This window comes from Mizuhopecten yessoensis, unplaced genomic scaffold (genome assembly GCF_002113885.1).
Source record: "Mizuhopecten yessoensis strain PY_sf001 unplaced genomic scaffold, ASM211388v2 scaffold9311, whole genome shotgun sequence".
Taxonomy (NCBI): domain Eukaryota; kingdom Metazoa; phylum Mollusca; class Bivalvia; order Pectinida; family Pectinidae; genus Mizuhopecten; species Mizuhopecten yessoensis.
The window spans coordinates 748,033-772,554 of NW_018407984.1; the positions used below are offsets into that span (position 1 = coordinate 748,033).

At 35.0% G+C, this 24,522-nt stretch overlaps 1 protein-coding gene across 6 annotated transcripts in view; it reads right to left on the reverse strand.

Moving 5' to 3' along the window:
* Window positions 1-645: 645 nt before the first annotated feature.
* LOC110457797 overlaps window positions 646-24,522 on the reverse strand; it is an 87,703-nt gene continuing 63,826 nt past the window's right edge. For all 6 annotated transcript variants that reach the window (XM_021509204.1, XM_021509203.1, XM_021509205.1 and 3 more), the window contains exons 3-15: window positions 21,216-21,285; window positions 20,643-20,723; window positions 17,338-17,431; window positions 15,884-16,108; window positions 15,217-15,449; window positions 14,379-14,485; window positions 13,556-13,588; window positions 9,687-9,806; window positions 4,246-4,355; window positions 3,586-3,820; window positions 3,135-3,266; window positions 2,790-2,874; window positions 646-2,161 (exon numbers count right to left, since the gene is read on the reverse strand). In XM_021509204.1, coding sequence (XP_021364879.1) covers window positions 2,085-2,161; window positions 2,790-2,874; window positions 3,135-3,266; window positions 3,586-3,820; window positions 4,246-4,355; window positions 9,687-9,806; window positions 13,556-13,588; window positions 14,379-14,485; window positions 15,217-15,449; window positions 15,884-16,108; window positions 17,338-17,431; window positions 20,643-20,723; window positions 21,216-21,285 — 1,602 coding nt within the window. In that variant the 3' untranslated portion in view covers window positions 646-2,084. The remainder of the gene's footprint in view (window positions 2,162-2,789; window positions 2,875-3,134; window positions 3,267-3,585; window positions 3,821-4,245; window positions 4,356-9,686; window positions 9,807-13,555; window positions 13,589-14,378; window positions 14,486-15,216; window positions 15,450-15,883; window positions 16,109-17,337; window positions 17,432-20,642; window positions 20,724-21,215; window positions 21,286-24,522) is intronic.

The window sequence follows — 24,522 nt, forward strand, 5'->3', positions numbered from 1 at the left end:
TTCGATCTAGTTTGAAGTCGAATATCGCTCCTTTGTAATCTTCAAACGACATGTAACAGCCTATATAGCTAGCGATTGGTCAGTTTTTAGCTAACCTGGTCCGAATGACCATAGTGAGCTTATATATACCGTGGCGCAGCGTCCGTCGTCAACTTTTTAGGTCACCTGAGCTTTAGCTCTGAAACTTCATTGGGGAGGGCAATCATTTCCTAAATAAATGAGACTGGTTCGACACCACGGTCTAGGAAGACCGGGCCCCAAACAGGAAAATTATCTAATATTTTGCTTTAAGACGCTAATACCTCCTAATTGCCTGAGTGGATTGTACAAAATGATTCTTTTATCTGATTTAGAAACGCGAACTTAGAAAAACACAGGCCGACAATTTCCACTTTTATAATAGTTGGTAATCTCATAAAATTTGTCGGACACATCAAAGCGGGCATGAGTATACTAAAAGTAAAATTAGCTATATTTTTTGTTTACTTGTAGACAATGGCTATAATGATAAATCTTTTCGAGTGATATTTTTACTGGTCATTTCGAGACTTGCCGTAAGAAAAAATGATTGATTTTCTTACTGTTCTGTAAAGCGTGTCAAAGGATGTAGTTTCGGTGATTGAAAAACAACAAAGAACATATCCATTTTATGTTATGTTTTTACTGAAATCAACAAGAATATCACAAAATGGAAATACATAAATGAACAAATATATCGGTCAACAATTCGACATGAACAAAATTAAAACACAGTTTACAAGACATTCCTTAAACAGAAGTGCTAATCTTAAAGTCTAATGTCATTGTTATGCTGTAAATTCTAATGGTAGAACCAATCACAAACATACGTTAAACATCGATACTGAACTCGGCCATAGACACAGATGCTAATCTACAACATAGTTATATGTGCATGGATACTCATTTTACACGCAATAGGTGCTGTCATTCACACTTGAATATTTTATAGAGTTAAGAGTTGTTATGCTGCCCAATGACTGAGTTGAGAGACGTTATGCTGCCCAATGACTAAACGTTTTTTTTCTAGATAAAGTTTATATCAACTTCATCGATTTTTCAGTAATAATAGATGAGTTGACATTTCAATATGATTTTTTTAATATGTTTAGTAGAACAATTGTATGAGTATTTTTTGTAAATATTATCGAAAGGTTATCATTTTTAATACAGGAACATACAAATATTTGGTTTTAATTTTGATAATTATGGAAATATGATCGATTCCAAATTATTTAATGTCTGGCATGGAGACAATGGAGTTAAGACAAACTTGGTCATGGACGAATGTTCGACGTTCGTAAAATCAGATAGGGGCTGATTATTTTCATATGTAGACTAAGAAACATCTGATGTATGCGACGAGGAGTGTTGTCAGTGAGTGCACCGAGGCTTCAATTGCTTTTAGATAAAAAAAATACAACATCATATTTTAGAACATGACATTTAAAATCGCGGACTTTCCTATTTAATTTGTCCCGTGTAGTGTCTTGTTCATGCAATAGTGCTAGTGTAAGTTGGAAAAGCGACCTGAATCACAGGTCGTTTTTTAGACATTTTATCTTGAACCTACGTATGTTTTCAATGATGAATGAAAGTAAGAGTAATGATTCAACCAATGTTTTATTTCGATTATACCACTATGACCTCGAAGCGTTGGTCGGATGAAACAGAACTTCGGACATATTCTCCCCAGAAGAATCATGACACCTTGGATACATTTTTGTCATTATATTGATCACTACAGTCCAAACTGACATCTTGTGATTTATACATAGTTATCAGTTCGCAATCTACAAGTTAATCAGGATATATGTAATATACAATACAACAAAACTTAACAATGAGAAATGTAAAGATTATATTTGCACCAAAGTAGCACTATACTGTATACATTGAAACGAGTGAATTACTTTCAAAATTTTGTTCCTGGGATCAATCCAGTGAGATAAAAGCTCTCGAAATCAGTTCTCTCAACTAATGGCATCATACGGACAATTTATTCACGGGATACAGCAAAATAGTACCTCTGCAAAATGTGTATGCTGTAAATGTATGAATGTATATCATATTCGATATATGATGGAGTTCTGATTGTGTCCAAGGCTTTGGTTCGATTTCCTGAGTAGAGTTTCTGTAGAACCTACGAAAAGATTGATGACGAAACATTATTGTCTAAATCAATAACAACATGTCATTCGTCGTTTCATACGGAACTCAAAAGGTTAAAGCAATGATAATATTATGTCCGATAGGTGTTTTCATAGACACCCGAGTAACATAAACACAAATAAAACGCGTTACAAGACAAAACAAGAGAGGATATGACAATTTTTGCAAGAAATTATGCATAAAACTACTACCTGTTTATGACATGATTACGTTCGGCTAAATATATCTTTGTGTATATTCTAAATATATATGGTAGTTGCACGACAAAGTAATCTAAATAGGTCTATGTCTGAATGAATATTACATGGTGTGACTAATAAACAACAGCCTTCGAGGTTAGCTGCGAAATTCAAGGTCTCAAAAACGTCTGAATCCGTGATTTTGTATATAGCCGACATTCTATTACGATTGATGGCAATATATTATGACTACTTAGCAGATAATCAACACAAGTCAACTTCATTATCTCTACCCATTTCCCACCCTGAAACAATGCAAAAAACAGCACCTGCAAAAAATTTACAATTTTTAAGTATGGCGTCATGACTACAATGAACCATGATGAGATCTCACCCATGCGAACTAATATGTGTCTTTACCTTGAGAGCCGAAGTGACGTCGACGGCGGAGCTTGGCTTCTCGCCTTGTCACTATTGCACTGCTGGGTCTGGTCTGTATTGCACACTGTAAGACATGGTCATGGTGAGACAACTGTATTAAATGGTGCCTTGGTAAACAAGTATCGAGTATATTTATATCTACAACTTTTATTGTGTTTGTAGGTCCAGTTTTATGTTTCATATAGTACTAACTTTTTTTACAATGCTACATTGAATTTCAATATTATGTTAACGTTGTATTCAGATTTATACTAATGTTGTCTAGTTTTATTTTGATGTTAAGTCAAATGGCATGCTATGTCTATGTTATTCTAAATACTAAACCTTTTCACTGGAGACATCCTGGTCAGTATTTCCTGCCTCCTGGATCCGCTTAGTACAATCCTCTAGGGATCTCTGTCGAAGTGTCAGCGGAGTCTTTTCTATGATTGGAGATCGAGCTGATGCCGGTGTGTTCTGTTGTTATATGTATTCGATGAGAAGTGCATATATATAATACGAATCGAAAAGATTTCTTATATTTTTTTAACTGCAGCCGTGACTACACCCGCCATTTAAATGTTGGTCAAATCTAAGTAATGAAACACCACTAACGAACCGGAGGAGTGACATCGAAAGCACAACGTACAATTATAAGCACAAAAAAGAACAAACTGATACCTTTCTTTACACAGTGTAATAAAATAGGAGAGTGCAGATACAGAATACAACATAAATAACCGAAGGTGAAAAGGAGACCACCAAAGGAGATCGTAAAACAAATATCTCGACTTACCGTAATGGACGGACGTGGAGTCTCCGTAGCTTCTTCTTCACCAGTGTCCTGTAAGAACTTACTAGGGGTGTACTTGTATTCTACCTTGCTTCCACTTCTGTTCCGCTGTTGGATGGTTTTCTTCCTCTTTTTATCAATGGCCATAAGTTTGTCTCGTAGGAGGTTGATTCTCATTTTGTTGGCCGACATCATGAATTTGGCCTGGTTGTTCTCAGCTTGCAGTATTGTGTCCCAACTACAAACATTAATCACTTTTTTGTTGTTAGGGAGCTGTATTTTTACCATAAATCATTTTGACTAGTTATATAATAGCTCGTCATCGGTTTTATTCTATTTTTAGATTTATCAAGGGAGATAACTCTAGCACAAAGCTCCATTAAACTTGTAAAATAACGTGTGTCTATATTGACTACGGACTTGTCCATGAGTTTGATAACATCAATTTTTAAGGAAGATTATTTTACCACAAAGCTCGGGAACAAAGTTTAAAATACTATTTTATCCGTAAGAAATTAAGATATGGACACTCTAGTTTGTTCCATTTACTGACATTTCCGGGTCACTTTTGACACCCCTTCCGTTTACCAATTTTCTACCACATGGTAAAGAATGACCTTAATGTGGCGAGAAGCCGATACGACTGTATCACATCATACGTACTCCTCCTCTTGTTTGTTGCCCTTGCCTCTCTGGTGAACCTGTTTATCTGCCATCGCCATTGCCTTTCGTACGATGTCATCAGACTTCATTGTCACAAGAACGCCATTTTTCTGTGGATTTAGGAAATAAATAGACTATTGATATAAATCTTAAAGTTGCTATTTATAATTCAAACAAAATGAAAACAAAATATGATCTTATCATTAACTACAGATATGTGAAGAATGCAAGGTGTGTGTTTTATTTCATAAAATACAACTTCTTGTTGGGATAAATTCGTTATAGTAATAATAAAAGAACTTTATATTTAATCATCCATGTATATTTGATTACATACATACGTGTGTTATATATTGGGGATTCCCTTGATGGTGTGATTATTTGATGTCCATATTTTCTCGATATCAAGTGCGTTTGAGGAAAAGTTAACCTTTCTATCTATTAACGATATCGTCAGTAAGACTGGGATCAGTGCCTGACGTGTGTTATAACGTGAAAAATAGAAATTCACAGTAAAACAGTACCAATACATTGTATATCAAGTATCAGGTATACAATTTCCTTGATCAATTGAATACGGGTTTATTGTATAAATTACTTGATTAACTACGCTTTACCGTGAACCCCTCTTTTTGTGGCGTGTAAAGTTGTATAATTAACTACGCTTTACCATGAACCCCTCTTTTTGTGGCGTGTAAAGTTGTATAATTAACTACGCTTTACCATGAACCCCTGTTTTTGAGCCGTGTAAACATGTATAATTAACTACGCTTTACCATGAACCCCTCTTTTTGTGGCGTGTAAACATGTATGATTAATTACCCTTTACCATGAACCCCTCTTTTTGTGCCGTGTAAACATGTATAATTAACCACGCTTTACCATGAATCCCCTATTTTTGTACCGTGTAATCATGTAGAATTAACTACGCTTTACCATGAACCCCTCTTTTTGTGCCGTGTAATCATGTAGAATTAACTACGCTTTACCATGAACCCCTCTTTTTGTGCCGTGTAATCATGTAGAATTAACTACGCTTTACCATGAACCCCTCTTTTTGTGCCGTGTAATCATGTAGAATTAACTACGCTTTACCATGAACCCCTCTTTTTGTGCCGTGTAATCATGTAGAATTAACTACGCTTTACCATGAACCCCTCTTTTTGTGCCGTGTAATCATGTAGAATTAACTACGCTTTACCATGAACCCCTCTTTTTGTGCCGTGTAATCATGTAGAATTAACTACGCTTTACCATGAACCCCTCTTTTTGTGCCGTGTAATCATGTAGAATTAACTACGCTTTACCATGAACCCCTCTTTTTGTGCCGTGTAATCATGTAGAATTAACTACGCTTTACCATGAACCCCTCTTTTTGTGCCGTGTAATCATGTAGAATTAACTACGCTTTACCATGAACCCCTCTTTTTGTGCCGTGTAATCATGTAGAATTAACTACGCTTTACCATGAACCCCTCTTTTTGTGCCGTGTAATCATGTAGAATTAACTACGCTTTACCATGAACCCCTCTTTTTGTGCCGTGTAATCATGTAGAATTAACTACGCTTTACCATGAACCCCTCTTTTTGTGCCGTGTAATCATGTAGAATTAACTACGCTTTACCATGAACCCCTCTTTTTGTGCCGTGTAATCATGTAGAATTAACTACGCTTTACCATGAACCCCTCTTTTTGTGCCGTGTAATCATGTAGAATTAACTACGCTTTACCATGAACCCCTCTTTTTGTGCCGTGTAATCATGTAGAATTAACTACGCTTTACCATGAACCCCTCTTTTTGTGCCGTGTAATCATGTAGAATTAACTACGCTTTACCATGAACCCCTCTTTTTGTGCCGTGTAATCATGTAGAATTAACTACGCTTTACCATGAACCCCTCTTTTTGTGCCGTGTAATCATGTAGAATTAACTACGCTTTACCATGAACCCCTCTTTTTGTGCCGTGTAATCATGTAGAATTAACTACGCTTTACCATGAACCCCTCTTTTTGTGCCGTGTAATCATGTAGAATTAACTACGCTTTACCATGAACCCCTCTTTTTGTGCCGTGTAATCATGTAGAATTAACTACGCTTTACCATGAACCCCTCTTTTTGTGCCGTGTAATCATGTAGAATTAACTACGCTTTACCATGAACCCCTCTTTTTGTGCCGTGTAATCATGTAGAATTAACTACGCTTTACCATGAACCCCTCTTTTTGTGCCGTGTAATCATGTAGAATTAACTACGCTTTACCATGAACCCCTCTTTTTGTGCCGTGTAATCATGTAGAATTAACTACGCTTTACCATGAACCCCTCTTTTTGTGCCGTGTAATCATGTAGAATTAACTACGCTTTACCATGAACCCCTCTTTTTGTGCCGTGTAATCATGTAGAATTAACTACGCTTTACCATGAACCCCTCTTTTTGTGCCGTGTAATCATGTAGAATTAACTACGCTTTACCATGAACCCCTCTTTTTGTGCCGTGTAATCATGTAGAATTAACTACGCTTTACCATGAACCCCTCTTTTTGTGCCGTGTAATCATGTAGAATTAACTACGCTTTACCATGAACCCCTCTTTTTGTGCCGTGTAATCATGTAGAATTAACTACGCTTTACCATGAACCCCTCTTTTTGTGCCGTGTAATCATGTAGAATTAACTACGCTTTACCATGAACCCCTCTTTTTGTGCCGTGTAATCATGTAGAATTAACTACGCTTTACCATGAACCCCTCTTTTTGTGCCGTGTAATCATGTAGAATTAACTACGCTTTACCATGAACCCCTCTTTTTGTGCCGTGTAATCATGTAGAATTAACTACGCTTTACCATGAACCCCTCTTTTTGTGCCGTGTAATCATGTAGAATTAACTACGCTTTACCATGAACCCCTCTTTTTGTGCCGTGTAATCATGTAGAATTAACTACGCTTTACCATGAACCCCTCTTTTTGTGCCGTGTAATCATGTAGAATTAACTACGCTTTACCATGAACCCCTCTTTTTGTGCCGTGTAATCATGTAGAATTAACTACGCTTTACCATGAACCCCTCTTTTTGTGCCGTGTAATCATGTAGAATTAACTACGCTTTACCATGAACCCCTCTTTTTGTGCCGTGTAATCATGTAGAATTAACTACGCTTTACCATGAACCCCTCTTTTTGTGCCGTGTAATCATGTAGAATTAACTACGCTTTACCATGAACCCCTCTTTTTGTGCCGTGTAATCATGTAGAATTAACTACGCTTTACCATGAACCCCTCTTTTTGTGCCGTGTAATCATGTAGAATTAACTACGCTTTACCATGAACCCCTCTTTTTGTGCCGTGTAATCATGTAGAATTAACTACGCTTTACCATGAACCCCTCTTTTTGTGCCGTGTAATCATGTAGAATTAACTACGCTTTACCATGAACCCCTCTTTTTGTGCCGTGTAATCATGTAGAATTAACTACGCTTTACCATGAACCCCTCTTTTTGTGCCGTGTAATCATGTAGAATTAACTACGCTTTACCATGAACCCCTCTTTTTGTGCCGTGTAATCATGTAGAATTAACTACGCTTTACCATGAACCCCTCTTTTTGTGCCGTGTAATCATGTAGAATTAACTACGCTTTACCATGAACCCCTCTTTTTGTGCCGTGTAATCATGTAGAATTAACTACGCTTTACCATGAACCCCTCTTTTTGTGCCGTGTAATCATGTAGAATTAACTACGCTTTACCATGAACCCCTCTTTTTGTGCCGTGTAATCATGTAGAATTAACTACGCTTTACCATGAACCCCTCTTTTTGTGCCGTGTAATCATGTAGAATTAACTACGCTTTACCATGAACCCCTCTTTTTGTGCCGTGTAATCATGTAGAATTAACTACGCTTTACCATGAACCCCTCTTTTTGTGCCGTGTAATCATGTAGAATTAACTACGCTTTACCATGAACCCCTCTTTTTGTGCCGTGTAATCATGTAGAATTAACTACGCTTTACCATGAACCCCTCTTTTTGTGCCGTGTAATCATGTAGAATTAACTACGCTTTACCATGAACCCCTCTTTTTGTGCCGTGTAATCATGTAGAATTAACTACGCTTTACCATGAACCCCTCTTTTTGTGCCGTGTAATCATGTAGAATTAACTACGCTTTACCATGAACCCCTCTTTTTGTGCCGTGTAATCATGTAGAATTAACTACGCTTTACCATGAACCCCTCTTTTTGTGCCGTGTAATCATGTAGAATTAACTACGCTTTACCATGAACCCCTCTTTTTGTGCCGTGTAATCATGTAGAATTAACTACGCTTTACCATGAACCCCTCTTTTTGTGCCGTGTAATCATGTAGAATTAACTACGCTTTACCATGAACCCCTCTTTTTGTGCCGTGTAATCATGTAGAATTAACTACGCTTTACCATGAACCCCTCTTTTTGTGCCGTGTAATCATGTAGAATTAACTACGCTTTACCATGAACCCCTCTTTTTGTGCCGTGTAATCATGTAGAATTAACTACGCTTTACCATGAACCCCTCTTTTTGTGCCGTGTAATCATGTAGAATTAACTACGCTTTACCATGAACCCCTCTTTTTGTGCCGTGTAATCATGTAGAATTAACTACGCTTTACCATGAACCCCTCTTTTTGTGCCGTGTAATCATGTAGAATTAACTACGCTTTACCATGAACCCCTCTTTTTGTGCCGTGTAATCATGTAGAATTAACTACGCTTTACCATGAACCCCTCTTTTTGTGCCGTGTAATCATGTAGAATTAACTACGCTTTACCATGAACCCCTCTTTTTGTGCCGTGTAATCATGTAGAATTAACTACGCTTTACCATGAACCCCTCTTTTTGTGCCGTGTAATCATGTAGAATTAACTACGCTTTACCATGAACCCCTCTTTTTGTGCCGTGTAATCATGTAGAATTAACTACGCTTTACCATGAACCCCTCTTTTTGTGCCGTGTAATCATGTAGAATTAACTACGCTTTACCATGAACCCCTCTTTTTGTGCCGTGTAATCATGTAGAATTAACTACGCTTTACCATGAACCCCTCTTTTTGTGCCGTGTAATCATGTAGAATTAACTACGCTTTACCATGAACCCCTCTTTTTGTGCCGTGTAATCATGTAGAATTAACTACGCTTTACCATGAACCCCTCTTTTTGTGCCGTGTAATCATGTAGAATTAACTACGCTTTACCATGAACCCCTCTTTTTGTGCCGTGTAATCATGTAGAATTAACTACGCTTTACCATGAACCCCTCTTTTTGTGCCGTGTAATCATGTAGAATTAACTACGCTTTACCATGAACCCCTCTTTTTGTGCCGTGTAATCATGTAGAATTAACTACGCTTTACCATGAACCCCTCTTTTTGTGCCGTGTAAACATGTAGAATTAACTACGCTTTACCATGAACCCCTCTTTTTCCTCTGCGGGTACATCTGTAGTCTCCCATGCTTTCTTTAGATGCTTGCTCAGTTCACTAGTTTCGTCCAAAAGATCCAGAAGAGCCTCTTTGTCATCGATACCCTTTAAAATAATCAAAATGTTAACTTTTATAAGATATTTTCATATCGCATCCTATCTAAATATAAACCATATAATACATTTGATTATCAAATTTACTCTTTTTATTGTGTATGTTTATCTGAATATCAAACTTTTTAATAGGATTGTGAAAATAGATTTCTTTTATATATTTTTGCATAAAGCATTATTTTTTATCAATATGATTTAAAGATACGAATTATCCAAAGCATTGTAACAACGTTTTGGCATCAACTCATCAGATGTTTTGTTTACAAAATGTATTGCTTTACAAGTGTCTGTGTTAATGCTAATTTCAAGCCAATCATATTCAGATTAACTTAAAGTGTGACTGCAACACAAATTAATTGAAAACAAATGTGTAACAAGTGTATCGTCAAGCACAAACATGTTATGAATGTGTTTCATACATTTTCATCCGTATGCAAGATATTACCACTTTATAGATTTTCCGATGTGTTAAACACTGAACACATCTTACAGGGTATATAGGAAGTCATATATGAGGAGTCTGGAACTACATATACATATTACTAATGCCAATACAGTAATGGTTTGGCAGCTACGTACATGCATATAACATTTATAAATATGTAACTACAATTATTATGGTTCTTTTTACACAACCAATAAATATTTCTTAGTGACGTTTCGATGACTAGTACGATATGCACACTGTCACCTTCATCAGACAAATGACCAATGGAGCGTATACACACAAAGGTGCAAATCGAGACGAGGGGGTTCAAAGACTCTCGCACATCTATGACCAAGTGTTAACAAAGTGTACCTCAATTGAGTCATTTCTGTACATATATAACAACTATTGTACATACGTTTCCAGCTTAGCCGAAATCGACATCGATTGTATGGACAACTCGTACACGTTTTACACCTTTGTGTGCATACGCTTCATTGGTCGTTTGTCTGATGAAGGTGACAGTGTACATATCGTACTAGTCATCGAAACGTCACATAGAAAATTGTATTGGTTGTGTAAAAAGAACTTCGCATAATCCATACTTACAAACCTGAAGAAAATGTTTAGAAATATGTGACTACAATGTATTTGCATCCAATCCACTAAGATTCGCGGATAAGAAGTCTTGCAAAACTACTTTCATTATGAAACATTAAATATATAACAAAAACAATCGGCTGCCAAATTGTAAAATATTTCATCTTTAAGTGATATGTACCATGTTACAACTGGTGATTAAGCAGTGAGTACGTGTCCATATCATAACAATGCTATATCCTACTAAATCTATACCATACAAGTGAAATAAACCACATTACCACTACACACCGTCAAATACAAACTCAAATGATAAAAATACTATATCCTACTAAATCTATACCATACAAGTGAAATAAACCACATTACCACTATATCCTACTAAATCTATACCATACACGTGAAATAAACCACATTACCACTACACACCGTCAAATACAAACTCAAATGATAACAATGCTATATCCTACTAAATCTATACCATACAAGTGAAATAAACCACATTACCACTACACACCGTCAAATACAAACTCAAATGATAACAATGCTATATCCTACTAAATCTATACCATACAAGTGAAATAAACCACATTACCACTACACACCGTCAAATACAAACTCAAATGATAACAATGCTATATCCTACTAAATCTATACCATACAAGTGAAATAAACCACATTACCACTACACACCGTCAAATACAAACTCAAATGATAACAATGCTATATCCTACTAAATCTATACCATACAAGTGAAATAAACCACATTACCACTACACACCGTCAAATACAAACTCAAATGATAACAATGCTATATCCTACTAAATCTATACCATACAAGTGAAATAAACCACATTACCACTACACACCGTCAAATACAAACTCAAATGATAACAATGCTATATCCTACTAAATCTATACCATACAAGTGAAATAAACCACATTACCACTACACACCGTCAAATACAAACTCAAATGATAACAATGCTATATCCTACTAAATCTATACCATACAAGTGAAATAAACCACATTACCACTACACACCGTCAAATACAAACTCAAATGATAACAATGCTATATCCTACTAAATCTATACCATACAAGTGAAATAAACCACATTACCACTACACACCGTCAAATACAAACTCAAATGATAACAATGCTATATCCTACTAAATCTATACCATACAAGTGAAATAAACCACATTACCACTACACACCGTCAAATACAAACTCAAATGATAACAATGCTATATCCTACTAAATCTATACCATACAAGTGAAATAAACCACATTACCACTACACACCGTCAAATACAAACTCAAATGATAACAATGCTATATCCTACTAAATCTATACCATACAAGTGAAATAAACCACATTACCACTACACACCGTCAAATACAAACTCAAATGATAACAATGCTATATCCTACTAAATCTATACCATACAAGTGAAATAAACCACATTACCACTACACACCGTCAAATACAAACTCAAATGATAACAATGCTATATCCTACTAAATCTATACCATACAAGTGAAATAAACCACATTACCACTACACACCGTCAAATACAAACTCAAATGATAACAATGCTATTTACTACTAAATATATACCATACAAGTGGTATAAACCACATTACCACTAAACACCGTCAAATACAAACTCAAATGATAACAATGCTATATCCTACTAAATCTACACCATACAAGTGAAATAAACCACATTATCACTACACACCGTCAAATACAAACTCAAATGATAACAATGCTATATCCTACTAAATCTATACCATACAAGTGAAATAAACCACATTACCACTACACACCGTCAAATACAAACTCAAATGACAACGAAGTTATGCGTTTAATAGGAAACATCACAACACGCTTACCTATATATAGTAAATATAAGCTAGGATATCACACTGGTCACAAACAGGCGTTATATGATGTAGATGTATCATAATTCTGAACAAAAATGGCGAGAGTTTTTTGCTGAAACTTTATATGACTGGTAATCAGATGTGACTAAGAATGTTTAAGGTGATTTTTTACTCCTAACGTTTCCAATTTAGAAATTATATTCCCCACATATTTTAACTTACTTTTCATTTCAAAATGTGTTAATTAACTTGACTAGACCTAGTATTGTTCACGATAGTATATTCGATATTTACTGCACATCATATTGATTTCACAAAAGAAAAACATTCGCATTAGTTATGCAAACATAAGTTATCATGGTTTCCAAAATAATACGAAAAACTAAGTAGACTATATTTCAACAAAGTAAATGGTGTCATTTGTAAATGTCGTATCTTTTCGTGAATTGATTTTCTCATTAATAAATCGCTTGCAGCAAAATAGCAATAAATGGGTCTTTTTCGCGAAAAGTAAATGACTTACAGTAAATCCTGATAAATAACTTGCTATTTTTCTGTTTAATATAACACATTCTGTAGAAGTGGGAAGTTCCGCGTGTAGAATCGTTCGCTACTTGGCTCCTCTACATATAGCCGGCTCCGGAAGCTCGCGTTAGTAATGATACATAAACAGTTTATTGGTTCCAGATCGTACTCGGGTGTAAACATTAAATTGCAGATTTAAATAACGTGAAAATGTCCACTGTAACAGTTAATAATACCGGGTAGATACACACACACACGTACTCATGCAATGTTAGTATGGTCATGCATTATTACCTTCAGTACATTTCGAATTTTCTTGACGTTAACCTGTATAATGGTACAAAATCATCGAACACAAATAAAACGTGATATTGGGAACAGTATGAGAAACACTACAATATCTTTCTGTTAATAAAAATATACCAAACCCTATTAACTTGATGACACTTTCAGTAAATTGTTTGAAAAAAAAAAATGTATAGAAATATTGGTATTGTTTTGATAGAGTATCTTAAAGTAGATATTTTAAAATTAATGAGAACATTACTTTTTGAACCTGATTGAACTATTACTGGCTTAAAATATGTTCATATGTCATTCTGATAACGGAGTTTGATTGTAGAACTAAACATAAGAACAAACTGTTATAAGAAGAAAATAGGTCAATATAGAAGGAACACTAATTGTGTTATTTCTGAAACATGCTAAAAAAAGTAATAAGAACATTTATTCACGGACTGCTATTAACATATTTGTCAAAACAATGAACCATGATATTTCCGACACATATTACAGGCCATCGTTAACTTATGACCAAAACTTATTTGTTTTCTCTGTTTAAACACGCATACATTGTCACGTGGTCTAGTATGTGTCGATATACACAAGTTCACTACAAAATGGTATTAATAAGAAATATAATTTAAAAAAAGTGAACGTATTAGAAAAGTTGGTAATAGATATAAAAATGTCACATTTCTAAATGTTTTGATTGATAAAACATAAACATAAAAGTTTGTAATCAATCTACTGTGGGTTAAAGTCATTTTACGAATAATGGTAGATTGTGTAATGACACGGAGACATCACTTTAAGGGTGGAGTGTCGCAATACTAACCTTTGAGTAGTGTTTTTCTAGCGTTCGTGCCAGTTCCGCTCCAAGAAGCTTGCTGTCAGATCTTTGATTTCCATTGTCATCTTTCTCTGGCTCTAATATTGCACCATCTAGATGAACGAGAATTATAGAATAGTCAGGCAGTTAAGGAATATTATAAGATTAGAATTAATTCAAAATAAAACCCATATATAATTACCAAAAATGACATAGGTTCCTACATGAACATAGGAAATTATTTATTCACACACAGACGAACAGACCGCAGCTATGGCATGTAGGTGACAAATGACGTCTTGTGCTAGCTTTTTGGTAACTTATTCAGGGCAAAATATCAAAAAAAGACAGAAATCCCAGGAAAAACATTTGATTTGCTTGTGACGAATTCCAAGTAAAATGTATAAAAGACATGACAATAGTAAAACATCCTTTCTGACTAATTGTGTATTTTCTTGTTTGTAATACAGTTTATTGCACTAGAATGATTTGCAAATTAAAAACATTTGAACAACAATAATTTGTCAGAACTTTGAAATTCCAACAAAGAAAAAAGTTGTGAAAAGTCAAAACGCAAAATATCCCCTGAATTGTAGAAAATAAAAAAATCTTTCGAACGTTTTAAAAATCCTTTTGATGTAAAGTTTGGCACCTATTATGCATACCATTAATTGATAAAAAAAATACGACTTCATAATCGATACTTAAAGAACAGTAACATCACACAATGAACCATCACGACAAAATGAAGGCTATTAACTGGTATTATTAATTAAATTTATACTGTCGGATTGGGGTTGTCGAGAAACTTGCTGTAGTATTCTATCTCCGGCTACAAACATACCGTTGTCATTATCATCATTTATATCTGCGTCATCTTCTGCGTCGTCGTTAGAGTCATCGTCGGCGTCATCATGATCGGGTCTCGTCGTTCTCTCCATTGCCGTGGCTGGCCGACGACGATGATTGTTTGACGGACTTGTTTGTCGGCTGGGGTAAACGGCCGATTTGACACGGAATGGCGTATACTGTGCTCCTTTCATTATAAATCTGTACATGTTCTCTTTGTACTGGTCACTATAATAAACAGTTTAAAGTATGGTTTATTTCTATTTTCACAGCTTTGCGCCATTCTTGGGTACAGTAAGAATAAATTATACAAAATATTAATTTTTGTCATATAAATAATCATTTAAAATTGATATTAAAGCCTATTTTTCGTGACGCTTTATCGTACCATTGACATTTTATGGTTGGAAATAGTTAACTTTTTATTGATTTGGTACATTCACAACAGCGAAGGTGTACACTGGTGATTGTACAATGTAACCAAATATGAGCAGTGACAACATATATCCGAGACCAAGTCACTTAGGGAATCGGCACCGGAAAAAGATAGTAAATGAGGAAGTTAAAGTCTGTAACTAGGGCAGCATACCAGTTTGGTTCAGTTTACGCATTCAATAAACACAAACGGGAGCTAGTTAAACCTAGTAGTTTATCGCATTTACCTTGCAGTAGGGGGCCTAGAATTAACATCGCATCCATTTGACGTACACATATAGTGGAGCTTTCCATTTTCCTTGAGTGTCTCTTTGATCCTGTAGAATTTGTAGTTGTTCCATAGAGTGTTCCGATATCCACGATCCATCAGAGAGTGTTCCGGCGGGAAGTCGTGTCTGTGTTCCTCTACAAACCGTACCAGGATGTCCTTGCTGAGGACCTGGAACGCTACTCTGTGAAAGGTACGAAACGGATGTATTTAATACCAGTATAGTTATTCTTACCAATAGATAATCTCATTATGGTCGAGTTTCTATTACAGTTCATCTGTACTCGTCAGTTTGTTCTTGCAGTTATAACCTTAGTGTTATTTTTTCGTTTTATATTGATTCAAAATAACTCTTCACTTTATTTCGTAGATGAGTCAGTTTGTAAGGTATCCTTTATGTTTTATGGTTGAATTTTATCATTTTCAATATAACACCTATAGCAAGGTTTGATGGATATTGTTATATAGGAAGTCCGTAAATAATTGCGGACTACACACTGTATAATAACATTTTTTTGGCGGATATCGGACTTCGGTAGAACCGCTTATCAAATTTATACCATACAAACTAAAATATTGACAATTTGTATAAAACAAACAGTAAACAAACAAAAATCCCGAGCAATGAATTACCTAGGAAAGATCAGTATACAGTATATTGGTACAAGCGTGCTTGCGTGTGTGTATGCGGACGACAGGGTACAGGTAATGTGTGTTGTTGACTATACCTCTACCCCAAATAACTGTAGTGTACCCAAACCGGGACACTTGTTGGAAAGCGGACAAAAACATTGGCATTCAATTCAAATAATTATTTTAAATATGCAATTTTGATACATGATACTTTTATGTCGATTTAACTGTACATCCGCTTTATAGGTAGATGATTATGATAACACGGACATTTAAAAAATAATTAATTATTCTTATTTCGAAGGTATCATTTTTTAAATTTACGTGCCGTGCAACACTATCTATTTTGATTTTATATTCAAAAACTGACTTTTTCAAAACTTATGCTATCCTTTTTTCGAAAGAAATCATATAAGGACCTCCCTCGAGTCTAAAACAGTGAGGATTTGTATATTTTTTTTTTTATCTTTTTTATAAAACCACGTGCCTGAAATATCAACTCGCATTGTAAAAGAGAAGTGGATGATATGTAGGAAAATGAATCAACGTGTTTGGAATTTTGATCCTGCTGCACAAAATGCATCCATACTTACTGAAAATTGTCTCGATTTAGGCACAGGGGTTCGTTACAAATGTCTGAAATACACATATGCTATACTGATATGGGTCCCAGCACACATGCTTCATATTTGATAATTAAGTTATCAACATAAATAGGACTTGTAGACGTTACAAAGGGATGTAGTACATGTATAAGGAAATAACAATACAGACTCTCACCTCGGGATCTTGTAACACACTGTCAAACTCGTTGTTGTTATTCTGGCATAACTTGGCTCCATATCTAACAGGCATTCCTCGCCGAAGAAGTCATCTACAATGAGACATTTCATTGTCTTACATGGCTTTCATTACTTGTGATACAGAAATAATGCCTTTGCTATTCGATAACTTTAACAGCTTATTTTCCGAGCGTAAAACATGAAGACTTACTTGTTTTTAAAATTAATGGTTATGAGGATCTCAGCTTTGTAAATTCAATTCAGTATAACGGGCACGTGTAATTTTTCATACTCAATGAAATCAAGATCGTAATATTAAACTTTTTAAAACAAAATATATTTATCATACTTTATACTTTATTCCGTTATAACATGGGAATATATTTTCTTGTTATCTCCCTTTGACCGTTTTATTACCATGACTTTCGTATAATTACTGTAGTGTTACCAATTGATTGAATCTAAATACTTGTTCAATAGAGTAGTATATTTCTTCTGCAAATTTCATTATGCCGAAATCATATGGAAACAAGATGGTTGCCACGATACTGTATGGAGTATCACAGACTTTCAGGACTATTGAGCGTTATCTATAGATATATTCCAGTTTACATACATATAGCTCTAATCTATAGACTATATGTCAGTTTATGTAGCTTCAATCAATAGACTTATATGTCAGTTTACGTAGATCTAATCTATAGACTATATGTCATTTTACGTAGCTTCAATCAATAGACTTATATGTCAGTTTACGTAGATCTAATCTATAGACTATATGTCATTTACATAGCTCTAATCTATAGACTATATGTCAGTTTACATAGCTCTAATCTATAGACTATATGTAAGTTTACTTAGCTCTAATCTATAGACTATATGTCAGTTTACGTAGCTTCAATCAATAGACTTATATGTCAGTTTACGTAGCTCTAATTTATAGACTATATATCAGTTTACAAAGCTCTAATCTATAGACTATATGTCAGTTTATATCGCTCTAATCTATAGACTATATGTCAGTTTACATAGCTCTAATCTATAGCGTATATGTCAGTTTACGTAGCTCTTTTACATAGCTCTAATCTATAGACTACATGTCAGTTTACGTAGCTCTATTCTATAGACTATACGTCAGTTTACATAGCACTAATCTATAGACTATATGTCCGTTTACGTAGCTCTAATCTATATACTATATGTCAGTTTACGTAGTTCTAATCTATAGTCTATATGTCAGTTTACATATCTCTAATCTATAGACTATATGTAAGTTTACGTAGCCCTAATCTATAGACTATATGTCCGTTTACGTAGCTCTAATCTATATACTATATGTCAGTTTACGTAGTCAATCAATAGACTTATATGTCAGTTTACGTAGCTTCAACCAATAGACTTATATGTCAGTTTACGTAGCTCTAATATTAGACTATTTGTCAGTTTACGTAGTTCTAATCTATAGTCTATATGTCAGTTTACATATCTCTAATCTATATACTATATGTCAGTTTACGTAGATCTAATCTATAGACTATATGTTATATTACGTAGCTCTAATCTATAAACTATATGTCAGGTTACGTGGCTCTGATCTATAAACTATATGTCATTTTACCTGGTTCCAATCTATAGAATAGACTATACGTCAGTTTACGTAGCTCTAATATATAGACTATATGTCAGTTTATATAGCTCTACTCTATAGACTTTTTGTCAGTTTACATAGCTCTTATCTATAGACTATATGTCAGTTTACTTAGCTCTAATCTATAGACTATATTTCAGTTTACGTAGCTCTAATCTATAAACTATATGTCCGTTTACGTAGCTCTAATCTATATACTATATGTCAGTTTACGTAGCCCTAATCTATAGACTATGTGTCAGTTTACATAGCTCTAATCCATAGACTATTTGTCAGTTTACATATCTCTTATCTATATACTATTTGTCAGTTTACGTAGTTCTAATCTATAAACTATATGTCATTTTACCTGGTTCCAATCTATAGAATAGACTATACGTCAGTTTACATAGCTCTAATGTATAGACTATATGTCAGTTTATATCGCTCTAATCTATAGACTATTTGTCAGTTTACATAGATCTAATCTATAGACTATATGTCAGTTTAGGTAGCTCTAATCTATAGACTATACGTCAGATTACGTAGCTCTAATCTATAAACTATATGTCAGTTTACGTAGCTCTTTTACATAGCTCTAATCTATAGACTATTTGTCAGTTTACATAGCTCTAATCTGTAGATTATATGTCAGTTTATATAGCTCTAATCTATAGACTTTTTGTCAGTTTACATAGCTCTAATCTATAGACTATATGTCAGTTTATATAGCTCTAATTTATAGACTTTTTGTCAGTTTACATAGCTCTAATCTATAGACTATTTGTCAGTTTACATAGCTCTAATCTATAGACTATACGTCAGTTTACGTAGCTCTAATATAATCTATAGACTATTTGTCAGTTTACATAGCTCTAATCTATAGACTATTGTATATGTCAGTTTACGTAGCTCTATTCTATAGACTATATGTCAGTTTACATAGCTCTAATCTATAAACTATATGTCAGTTTACGTAGCTCTAATATAAAGACTATATGTCAGTTTACGTAGCTCTATTCTATAGACTATATGTCAGTTTACGTAGCTCTATTCTATAGACTATATGTCAGTTAACATAAGTTTAATCTATAGACTATATGTCAGTTTGCATAGCTCTAATCTATAGACTATATGTCAGTTTACGTAGCTCTAATCTATAGACTATATGTCAGTTTAAGTAGCTCTAATCTATAGACTATATGTCTGTTTACATATCTCTAATCTATATACTATATGTCAGTTTACGTAGCTCTAATCTATAGACTATATGTCAGTTTACGTGGCTCTATTCTATAGACTATATGTCAGGTTACGTAGCTCTAATCTATAGACTATATGTCAGTTTACGTAGCTCTAATATATAGACTATATGTCAGTTTACGTAGATCTAATCTATAGACTATATGTCAGTTTACGTAGCTCTAATCTATAGACTATATGTCAGTTTACGTAGTTCTAATCTATAAACTATATGTCAGTTTACGTGGCTCTGATCTATAAACTATATGTCATTTTACCTGGTTCCAATCTATAGACTCTAGCCTATGCCGGTTTACCTGGTTCCAATCTATAGACTCTAGCCTATGCCAGTTTACCTGGGTCCAATCTATAGACTCTAGCCTATGCCAGTTTACCTGGTTCCAATCTATAGACTCTAGCCTATGTCTGTTTACCTGGTTCCCGACAGGACAGGTAGAACAGCGCCGTTATATCTGACTCTGTGATGTACACATTCCTCTCACACTGACATCGACCTTAAAGACAGAACAACATAGTTTAAACATGCAACGAACAAAAACAACATATTCTGTGATAGTGTAGATAGTTTTCTCTTGTGGAAATTTTCACTTTGTCGGCGCTGTTTTAATGTCTATGACAAAGTTTGTAGCTGGCGGTTTTCTTTTCCTATGTTATACGATGAAGAAATAAAGGATAGTTATCTTTAAATACTACACTGTCCAGAGACTATTCATGTTGAAGATAAAAACGGTATTTAGATTAAGATAAAACCTGACAATTTACAACTTTGTGAACCGACATGCACAGCTTATAGAATCAGTGATAAACACACCACGCTGTGTATCAATACTTCTATGATTATTTTCCAACAAAATTACTTATTCTCATTCCTGCTGCATACACAAGGATAGTCTCTAACCCCGTTCATTTAAAAGTCTACCTCAACGAACAGTGACCTGGTGGTGTAATGATTGTCCTACAAGAGTTTATGAAATCCCACAACTCACCAGATTTGATGATAAACAGGAAGTCGCCGATCTCTCCTTGCTCGATGATGACTTTATTTGGAGGATATTCCTACAATTTCATAAAAAAAATCGCAATTTATTCTTAGATAAATGGGTAATCAACCTTGCGGAAGAAGAGCACGTTATAAATTCATATGATTACTGTAATGCAATGAAGAATTGAGGGTATTGAGAGTGTTCTTTAACAGAGAGGGAATTATCAACCACCAGCGAAAACAATTAGTCTTTCTACGGCTGGTGTATAAACAGTTTTGGGTTTACTATTCATCATTGTGAGAATGCATCTACACAAAAGGAGACAATACAATTTTTCCTCCATGACGCACGTTCCTAAAAGTGTCTATTTGTAGACCATATATATATATGACGATGGTGTCCACGGACGGTGGGGCCACACCACAGCTAAAGTAATGTGACACGACGGTGAAAACGGATGATGGGGCCACACCACAGCTAAGGTCATGTGACACGATGGTGAAAACGGATGATGGGGCCACACCAAAGCTAAGGTCATGTGACACGACGGTGTCTATGGATGATGGGGCCACACCACAGCTAAGGTCAAGTGACACGCCGGTGTCTGTGGATGATTGGGCCACACCAAAGCTAAGGTCATGTGACACGACGGTGTCTATGGATGATGGGGCAACACCAAAGCGAATGTCATGTGACACGCCGGTGTCTATGGATGATGGGGCCACACCACAGCTAAGGTCATGTGACACGCCGGTGTCTGCGGATGATTGGGCCACATCACAGCTAATGTCATGTGACACGCCGGTGTCTATGGATGCTGGTGCCTTCCATTTGCTAAGGTAACATATACAGATGTGTACATGTCCTAGGGAAGCCAAACAACAGCTAAGGTCATATGACGTCAATGTCAACTTCAGGTGTAGCAAGTTAGTGCCACCACGCTTAAATGTCATAAAGATGACACGATTCTTGACACCCTGCCCTGTTACATTGTTTAGACATCAGTTAAGTAAAATTGTCTTGGAGATGAACCAAAAAACAAAAAACAAACAAAAACAGACAGTTGTTAAATAAGAGAAGAACAGAAGGTGGTCTAACGTATTGAGTGACGATAGCGTATTGATATGATCTTTCTGAACTCTTCTTGGCAGATGACCTTTGCTTACCAGGAGTGGTGTATTAGTTTTACTGTCATGAATGAGATAGAGCAGGTCTTTTTTCCTAACGTTCCTTAACCTTTAGAATTGCACAAATTGTGTACGAATGAATTCATATATCATTTTGCCTTACAACAGGTGTTCGTGATTGCTATACATGTGATGTCACGCATTAATTCATAAGGAGATTTGTTGACGTTGTCGATACTATTAAATAAATGGCTTATTATACATGCATTTTGTCACAAAACATTTAATTTCCCCTTGATAATATCTTTTGATATTTGCAAATGCTTAACACACGTTTAAACACCTAAAATTCAAGTATTCCGCTCGTATTTAAAATCCATTCAAACCATGACACTTTGACGCTTTTATCATTAAATGTAATATCCAATTAAGCCGTAGGCAATGTTGAGTAAATTAAAGACCCATGTATGTTCATCGATTCGACTATTAGATTTTCGCAGTTTAAATGGAAAATGTATGTTTGCCTTTTTTCTACTCTCAAGTATAGTCATATTAAATATATCTCTTTAGTGTACTTAATGAACATATCACAAATAAGATATTTCTGCTGAGCAATTGAATGAGTTGGGCTTGAAACCGACCATGCGTGAGGAGTTCCGAATGCGATCGTGCGTTAAATAAATGGCGATGTAATGGCTGTAAAATGTAGACATAAAACATAATATTGAAAATTCTCTCGACCAATATGAGAAATCTTTAACTTGGAAATTACGTGATTTCAATGAATTCATCGGAAACTAATTGCCAGCATCCGCAAATGATTAGCATGTGAACAGGTATATCATACAATGTATCCCATAATAAGCTGCTTACTTATCACGTCACCAGATATGATAAAGTGATCAGGTGGTACAGTTGATATCACACTCGTCTTTCATCAAAGCGACAGCTGGGGTTTGATTCCAAAATAGAAATATGAAAGGTCACATGCATAAACACGTGGGTTTCCTCCGGGTTATCCGATTTACACCCACATTTACACCTACATTTAGACATCCTTCTTTCTCCTATTCGGGAAAGCAAAGATGATTATCGTAAGTTGATATAACGTGTTTCCTAATGATTGTAAGATGAATAGGTTTAATTATGATGTTTTTGTAACGCGGTAACAAGTATGTCTTATTTTGGAATGCATCACCTATACTTACTATAATCTATATTTACTACTCATTTTGGTCATAACCCGTCTGCAACTATAATCTAAAGTGCTCCGTTAAAGCTGTATGTTTTTGGTATAAATAATTGCAACCAAATCACTTGTGTTACACTATCTTTACCGGCAACTATTTCCACCACATCATTAGTGATAGAATGTCTCTACTGGTAGAGATTTCAAACAATTGACTAGTGATACAACGTCTCTCATTGAAATATTTTGACATCTTTTACACATTTTAACCTTTTTGTTTCTGGTTTTCATGTCTACATTTTTGTGAATGTCTACTTTTAAATTGTTGTTTGGCCCTAAATGACCCGTATTGTCGATGGACCGTAACACAATACAAAATACAAATACAACGTCTCTTCTGGTAGAGATTTTAACCAAATCACTAGTGTTACAATATCTCTACTGGTAGAGGTATCAACCAAATTACTAGTGTTACAATATCTCCACTTAGAGGTATCAACCAAATCACTAGTGTTACGATATCTCTACTTAGAGGTATCAACCAAATCACTATTGTTACAATACCTCTACTGGTAGAGGTTTCAACGAAATTACTAGTCTTACAATATCTCTACTTAGAGGTATCAACCAAATCACTAGTGTTACATTATCTCTACTTAGAGGTATCAACCAAATCACTAGTGTTACAATATCTCTACTTAGAGGTATCAACCGAATAAGTAGTGTTACAATATCTCTACTTAGAGGTATCAACCAAATCACTAGTGTTACAATATATCTACTTAGAGGTATCAACCAATTCACTAGTGTTACAATATCTCTACTTTGAGGTATCAACCGAATTACTAGTGTTACAATATATCTACTTAGAGGTATCAACCAAATCACTAGTGTTACAATATCTCTACTTAGAGGTATCAACCGAATCACTAGTGTTACTATATCTTTACCGGTAAATATTTCAACCACATCACTAGTGTTACAAGAATTGATT